The sequence below is a fragment of the Triticum aestivum genome, chromosome 3B, assembly GCF_018294505.1.
Source record: "Triticum aestivum cultivar Chinese Spring chromosome 3B, IWGSC CS RefSeq v2.1, whole genome shotgun sequence".
Classification (NCBI taxonomy): Eukaryota; Viridiplantae; Streptophyta; class Magnoliopsida; order Poales; family Poaceae; genus Triticum; species Triticum aestivum.
Window position 1 is genome coordinate 545,040,190 of NC_057801.1, and position 8,598 is coordinate 545,048,787.

The window sequence follows — 8,598 nt, forward strand, 5'->3', positions numbered from 1 at the left end:
CTCCACATCTCTGTCCATCCTCCATTGACACACACAGGTCCGTAACCTGTGCGGCCACCGTCGATCCGCGCCCCACCTCCGGACTATACTAATCACGCCGTTAACGGCCCCAAAACCACGGCCTCGCACGTACGCCTCCTCCGCGAAGCCGCGGCAACACCCGGCTGGGGACAGAGAGATCTCGAGAGTTAAAAATAAAGGAACCTACAAGATCGTGGTGTATCGGCCCCGATTCGCGTCGCCATCGCTGAGCGCGAATGGCCACGTCGGAGTTTCAAATACCTGCACCGCTTTCCGCAACCGTGCCCCGCCTTTGCCCCACAGTGACATGACGGACATCCGAATTGGCCCCGCGCACTAGAGCGAGCTCGCGAGCTCGCTTGGGTGCACCGCTAAGGCACGCACGCACGCTCCGCCCACGACTGAAACCTATAAAACCCCACCAACTGCGCCATCATTCTTCACCAGCTCCATCGCAAGGGACAGTACTAACACTCTAGCCACTACTGGAGCTAGCAGGCGCCACCCCACCCACCAACCAACGACAACGAGCGCACGCCGGAGCCAACATGTCGATGCCGGTGTCCATGTCCGGGAAGGCGAGCGACCCGGGTTCCGCCTGGTTCGGCGGCGGCAGCAGGAGCCCGCAACCGGGGCCGACACACAACGTGCGGCTCATCGCCATGGCCGTCGCCGCGTTCGTCTCCGTGCTTGGCCTCTCCCTGCTCCTGCACCTCTACATCTGCCGCGTCCGCCGCAGGAACCGCAGGCAAGCGGAGGCGGCCGCGGCCGCGCTGGAGGCCGGCTCGGCGGCCCCCAAGCCGGCCAAGGTCGGGCTGGACCCGTCGGCCATCGCGGCGCTGCCGACCGCGGCGTACCAGGAGACGGGCGAGCCGGGCAGCGGTGCAAGCGAGTGCACCATCTGCCTCGGCGCCATGCAGGAGGGCGAGGCGGTGCGCGTGCTGCCGGCCTGCGCGCACGTGTTCCACGTCCCCTGTGTCGACACGTGGCTCGCGTCCAGCTCGTCGTGCCCGGTCTGCCGCGCCCTGGTGGAGCCGCCGCCGTCGCCGGCCGCGCCAGCGTGGGTGCAGGAGAAGCAGGGCCTGGAGAAGGAGTGTGCTGCAAGCGGGAGCTCGGTGCCGCCGTGCGGGCTCGGCGCGTCGCTGATGCGGATGCTGAACAGGGAGAGGCCGCTGGCGCGGAGGCCGCCGCAGGGTGACCACGCGCACCCGATGGAAATGCATGTCGAGGACCTGGAAAGCCAGCAGCCCCGGCAGCAACACTCTGTAGATACCAATTAGTGTATTTTCTTTTTTCTTTTTTTTTATTTTGGGTTCTCGCCATTCGCTGCTCGATTGCAAATCTTGCATTTGGGTGGCCGATTCAGAGGTGTGAAATACGGAAATATACACCCCTGAAGTGTCCTATGTTTTAATTAGGCACTGGCCGCTTGTGGATGTGCTTGGAGCTCACCCCATATCTCTCGTATTTGTGCAAACAAGGGATCATGGATATATAAATGGAGCTCTGTTTTCTCTGGCCATACCGCTTGTTCCGCTGCTGATTTTGTTATGACTGGCTGCGCGTTTGAACGAAGGACAAGTTGTGCGCATGTGCATAAGCCATGGTACAACGGACAACCCCAACAAGAATGCTTGAATGAAGAAACAAAAATTCAAATTTATATGGCGATTACCGGTTTATTTTGTGAGAACCGTTTCGGTACCATTTTCTACGTACGAACATGTCTTGTGCTTGCTTAGGGATAATATAGGCAATGGCATTCTTTTCTTTCTTTTTTGGGAAAAGTATATTTTTCGTCCTTGAACTTTATTGAAAGTATAAAAATAGTCCCTCAACTTCAAAACCAGCAAATCTTAGTCCTTCAACTTCTCAAACCGAATTACTTTAGTCCCTTGACTCACCAAAGTGGTTTTAATGCTGACTTGGCATGGTTTTGACCACTGATGGCCCACGTGGTAATCTTCTTCGTCCTTCCCGTTTTAATTTAGCTGAGCGGTTCATCGAGCAGTTGGCGAGGGTTGAGCAACAAGAGAAGGGGGTAGCCATCGACCTTGTTTGGCTCGCGGCGGCACAAGCAGAGGGTGCAGGCGGCCAAAGAGTTGCGGCTATCACGGCTAGCAGCACGGAGGCACATGGTGGCTTGGCCTCAACATAAGTGAAATCGTAACACAGCTAAGTGCTCATGGAATGCCTCTGCCATTGCCAGCAGCGCCGCCGTCGATGTCTCCGCGTTGTCCAGTTCACGTCACATCCATCACATGCATGCTGCAGGTCGCGGAACAGGACAGAGACAACAGACCGTTGGCTGGGCGCTCGCTTGTCCGTGGGCACCGTTGGATGTTGAGCTTTGCTCTGTCGACGTTGCCATGGTCGTTGTCCTCGCATAAGGCATGTCACGAGCGCTGCGAGCTGGTCACGTCGATGCGAGCTCCCAGGAGCCGCGCACAGAGCGACAAGATGAGGTGTCGGCACAGAGCACCAGCGCGCAGAGCTCCGACATCCTCGACGTGCTCTCCGCCATGCGCGACGCCCAGGTGTACGCCGCCTCATGGCCCTTGTCGACCTCGACACCGTGGGGTCTTCTCTCACCCACTGTTTGTGCCTTGACATGATGGTTGGTTGGCGCTCGGCGGAGCAGTGGCGACAGCGGCGAAGTTCTTGAGCCCGAGCAGGTATTGGAGTAGCTGCTCTCTTCGTCTTCCCTCGTCGTTCGGGGACGGTGGTGCCGATAGGCGCAGGCGGTCCTGGTTGGACGACTCAACGTAGCCGCGTCACCACCGGTGTTGAGCGCTCTATGCCGCGCGGGTCAATGTTGTCGATGTACACCGCTGCGTCGTGCTCTCTGTTGTCTTTACCTTGCAGTCTTTTGGGCGCTGAACGTGGTGGTGATGGTGTCGCTAGTTAGTCAAGGTAACCATGGACGGCTAGCCGCAAGCACAGCCCCGCCTCAGCCCTGCTGGTCCCGGGAGCATCACCATGGCGCAGCTCCCTGGAGGCCTGCACCCTCTGTGTGTGCCGCCGCGAGCCACACCCGCTCCATGCCTACGTCTTCTCTTGGTGCTCTGTGCACGCAAACTACTCGATGAAATGCTTGCCGAGTTAAAATGAGAAGAGGAAGAAGAAGATTGGCACACATGGGCGATGACCGGTCAAAACCATGCAAAGTCAGCACAAAAACCGCTTTTGTTGAGTCAAGGGACTAAAGTAATTCGGTTTGAAAAGTTGAGGGACTAAAATTTGCCGGTTTTGGAGTGAGGTACCATTTCTATGCTTTCGAGAGAGTTCAAGGACGAAAAATATATTTTTCCCTTCTTCTTTTGACGAGAATAGGCAATGGCATTCTAACCACACGGAATGTGTGGTAACTGGTAAGAAATTTCTGAATGAAAACTAAGTTATGATGATTTAGGTCGTTAGCTCTACTTTAGAAAAAGGTACATAATTTGGAAACGGAATGTCATCCTTCTATTTATTCACTTTTTCAATCATTGTGAAAATGAGTCTATGTACATTTACCGTGCGGGGGCTGAACATTTGCACCAATTTCTCCCGTAAAAAGAAACGCTAGAAAGCAACACAGTAAAATGGCATGACCACGATTGCACTCATATAGCTCCCACGTAAGACCCGGAAAGCAATTCCGCCATGGAGGGACACCAGAAAAGGTGTGTCCGGTCATTTTAGGTAGATAAAAGTCCGATAAAAGACATGGGAAGCGGGTGATGCACTCATGCGAAGTTAATCCGGAGTGGCTACAACACGAATGTAAGCAAGCACTACTGGTGGAAGATACGCACGCATCTGCGGACCGGTCGCCGTGGCGATTCCGGTAAAACCATTTCATAATTCCCGCGTCGTCACTCCAGTCTGCTCGGTGCGATGTCAAGTGCTTCTGGTAAGTGGGAACAAGTGGGCCGGTGCAGTGCAATCGCACATGTGTGCTATTGGTAGGGGTCCTCGTTAAATAAGCACAGGCACAGGAGTCAAACACCAGCTAGCTTCAACGTGAGAAATCAGTCAGAAAAATATAATGTGTAACCCAAGTACGCTCTTCCTTTCCAGCATACATACGACGACGTAGCTATCATGCATAAAGACTTGCTTATTCCATTGCGCCCATGCGCAGGTTCTCGGCTCCTTTACGTCTGCTGGAAGAAAAGCAGGCAGTGGGAAGTGGTGTTCCGACTCAAAAGTCGAGTAAAGGCTTCTTCTCCGACTCAAAAGTTGGGAGCGGTGACTCGGAAAGTCGCCGCCTACGTCCGCCGTACCCGGGAAACAAGAAAATACGACAAACCGTTGAGCAGTGCCGACATGTGGGCTCCCTCGTCCACCAAAGCAATTCGGCGCGAGTTCCATATGGTTCGGATAAGATATTTAAGACCCTTTGTTTTTTGACAGTATGGTATGATCTTACTGGTCTGAAAAAGAAAGATCTGTTTGCTGGAGCGAGGTTCACATGTGAAGGTTCACTTCACCCTACTTGGGTACTCAATGACCGGTGATCATAGATTCATAGGGACTAAACAAAATTTAGGCATCATCAGGGTAGTACTAGCACTTAGCAGAGAACCTTATCCTGTTATCCATCATGTAAAACAGATGCTGCAATTAATCTGGACCGATGGAGTGGCACTAGTTTTAGCAGGAGTAGATTCGTCAACTCTACACATCATAAAGCAGGATAAGGTTCGCCAGATTCGTCAACTAGAAGCCAACCCTAGGATGACAGCGTCGAAGAAAATGATACACGCTACGACTAGGTTTACTCATTACTCCTTACCTTTCCGCCGTCAAAAGGTTGGTTCTTCGTTATCCAGAGGTGGTTGAATTGTGGATAAACTTCCCCTCCTCTTTCCTCTCTCTTTCTCGAGACGAGCAGCTCCAGAAATTGTAACCGGGGCAGCGGGCAAGACCATTCATGTGCGATCAACCACAGGCATCAGGAACTGAAAAGGTACGGTGGCGGTAGCGCCCAACCAGAAGCAAATGTGCAATGGAGAAATTCAAAAGCATTTGCTTGATGTTGGACGCGCACTGTGCCACGGTTCCCGCCTACCTGACCTGACCTGACAGCTACGACTCACGGCAAGGCAAGACGCAGATCAATCGTTTCGGTGGCTAAAACAGTCATGGATCTGCTTTTACTTCAGGTGGCGTGCTTTTTATCTAGGGAGATTGCAGCACGGTGGCTGTCGAGCTAGCCCAACACCCCGAGTTACTGAGAAGAGATGATGATACAACTCCGTAGTTCAGGGTGGGGTAATAATGTTCTGGATTGTATTTTTGCCTTTTTTTTTTCTTTTCTTTTGAGCGATTGTGACGACTCTGCTTTTTGTGACTCGATAAATACATCTCTATTCTTAACGGCAAAGGAATAGCAAATTTGGCTTGGCAATATCTAGCACCAGACAATGACCAAGGTCGGCATGTCTCTCCTCCTCTTTTCTTTTTGACATGGATGGGAGATCGCCCGATTTTCACAATAAAAGGCCTCGGAGAAAATATTAGAACAGGTAGATATCTTCAGGAATATTCTAGACTGTTTGATTCCCCAACTCTGAAACGGTGATCCATCGCGACTTTCTACACGATAAAAAGCAAACTTGGTACTTCCGATAGTCCAGAAATCTGAAAGCGAATAATTCTTTTTTACCATAGAACATCGAGTATGCTGAATTTAGAAAATGGTGCCATGTGGCGGTTGCCAGAATGTAGGTCACAGATTCAGTTCTTAGTTGCAGCTGGAGTACAATTTAGGTTCTTGTCCACAAGGAGTCACAGAATGCAAGACTCCGTAGTTCAGGGTGGAGTGGTAACGTTCTTGATTGTGTTTTTGCCTTTTTTTCACTTCTTTTGAACGATTGTGACGACTCTGCTTTTTGTGAGTCATAAAATACATCTCTCTTAATGGCGAAGGAATAGCAAATATGGCTTGGCAATATCTAGCACCAGACAATGACGAAGATCAGCATGTCTCTCCCTCTTCTTTTTCTTTTTGACATGGATGGGAGATCGCTCAATTTCACAATTGTAGGACTGTTCAGACAGGTAGGCATCTTCAGGAATATTCAGGACACTTGCTGTTCGTTTCCCCACCTCTGAACAAGAAGGCATCTTCAGTACCGAGTAAAACGCAAACTTGGTACTTCTGGGAATTCTGTGATGCGCTTAAGCAAAGCAGGAGCTTGCGGATCTGGAGCTGATTGCTGAGAAAGGAAGTGGACAGTATGAACCAATTTAGAAAATAGTGCCATGTAGAGGGGTTGCGCAGATGCAGGTCTTAGTTTCAACTGAGAGTGCAATTGATTGAGGCTCTTGTCCACAATGACCAGGAATACAGGAACTAGGGTCACACTGACTTCATAATGCTACATTGCTATGCCACAGTCATGGACTATATATTTTGATTCTACAGGCTGCCATATAATGGCATACTGAACTTATTAGGCAGCGCTGCTCTGGAAGGTTCAGAATGATACGTTACTGCATCAAAGAGCAGATAGTGGAAAGTCCCCTTCCACGGATTGTTTGGTCAAGAATTGTCTTGGATTTAAAACTTGCAAAATGGATATGATGAGCATGCACACTACTATTCGACTAATCAATTCAACACAAGCTTATGAAAGATGCACTAAAATATTTGAGGCAGTTACAGTTTCCATGTACAAGGGCATAATTTATGTAAAGCTTTGTTGAAAGACCAAGATCAATAGGCTTTGATTGTAATTTTACCTTTCTATTTGGGTGTGTTTGCAAGGTCCTGTGATTCTCATGGTAATATCTGGCCTGAGGCCTCCCCTTTGTTGAACTACTGAAGTCACTGCACAATTAGCTGAAAACATCAGTGAGCATGTTGATATGTATAGGATAACAGGAGATGATTGGAACAACTGGAAAGATGTTAGTTCACATTTTACCGTGTCAAGGTAAATCAAAACAGATATTCTTTATGTATTCATTACATACTCCTTATTTATGTATTTACTCCCTCCGTCCCATAATATAAGAGTGTTTTTGACACTACACTAGTATGATCTGGGATTACATATGTTGATTTTGTTTTGCACCAACTCAGCATTTAGTTGCATCTATTGGATCGGTACTGTAGATTATGGATATCTCTGCTTGCTAGTTTTCACTGTTTGGGACTAGGATGATAAATCATATCTTAAACTTCATAAATAGACCTGGAATATGACATGTGTCATTCAATAAGCACTGGTCTTACCTGATCTATAACTCATAACTTATGCACTAGTTTCCGTTGAGAAAAAAAGCTTGTAAAATCACAAAATTGTGTAAACTGGAAAAATATCAAGTGTGAGGCTTATATGTGGGTCCTGATGCCACATCTTAGTGACACATCGATGCTGCTTTCCAACTCATGTCATGTTCTGATATTTTCTGTGGTGCTGAACAATTTGCTGATTCTGTGAAGTGGTTTTATAACTATTAACATACCCTTTTTTTCCTTTAATAAGACAGGTGTCAATTAGGGCCCTCATAGGCCGTATAACCTTACATTTGATGAACAGAAAGCACAGGCACTTGGTGATCTTCGTGCCTGATTGCTTTATCCACTGAAATCTTGTTTCATATGACCAATCCTACTTTATTCAGTATTATAACCAGTCCTACTTTATTGAAGATGAACTACCACAGTAAAAATAACATGGAGGTACATGCATTTTAGGATTAATATTACAACAATATGTACACTTACATGGCCAATAAGCCGAGCTGTTGATTTTTTTTATAGTTCCATTATGTGTATGGTGAAACGACTTCTAATACAGGACATTCTGGTCACTTGAGTTCTCAGTATCCTGTAAACCTGACAAAACATGATGGCATGGTCGTGGGCCTCACTACCTGCACCAATATCCATCCAAAATTCCCATTCACCGCAAGAATCATCCAAGTAGAATCACATCAAAGTGATGTGAGGATACCAGAAAAAGCTAGGTATATACCGTTTGATCCGTGTACAGATCACAAGTTCACAACTAAATGAACAAACAAATAAAACACTGTAATGCTATGAGATGAGACTGTAAGCTGAAAAAAGTCAAAATTAGCCCAACCAAACACATTAATATGTACAGCTCAGCAATAAAAAATGACAGACAGATTTGCATATCATAGTAAACATCTGCAGAATATTTTAATCCAACACACTGTTTTGCAGGATGATCATTTCTTGCCCATGTTTGCCATTAAAGGAGGTTGTTGACAACCTGGATGATGCAGGATTGCAGTGTATGTTTTTGCCTAAGTGTTTAGAAAAGATTTCAGGTGAGATAGAAGATTTCAGGTGGTGCATGCTTGTGTACCTTGCATTTTTTAAAAGCACATTCGGGAGTGATACAGATACAGTATTAGCCTTTCATGAGTACCTTTTTAAGTTTGTAGGATGTGCATTTTAAAAAGCACATCCAGTATACATCACTAATATTTAAAATCAGACTCCTTCTGTTCTTTACTATCCCCTGCCTTGTCAAACGAGTAGGCTTCAAAGTGCAAAACATCCTGTGCTTGTTCCTTACTTCATTATCTTTAGGAATATGTGACCAT

At 47.8% G+C, this 8,598-nt stretch overlaps 1 protein-coding gene across 1 annotated transcript; it reads left to right on the forward strand.

Moving 5' to 3' along the window:
- Positions 1–422: 422 nt before the first annotated feature.
- Positions 423–1,543, forward strand: LOC123065679 (RING-H2 finger protein ATL74). The gene has a single exon (XM_044488915.1). The coding sequence runs from the start codon at positions 570–572 to the stop codon at positions 1,299–1,301; it is 732 nt and encodes a 243-aa protein (XP_044344850.1). The 5' UTR covers positions 423–569; the 3' UTR covers positions 1,302–1,543.
- Positions 1,544–8,598: the final 7,055 nt, after the last annotated feature.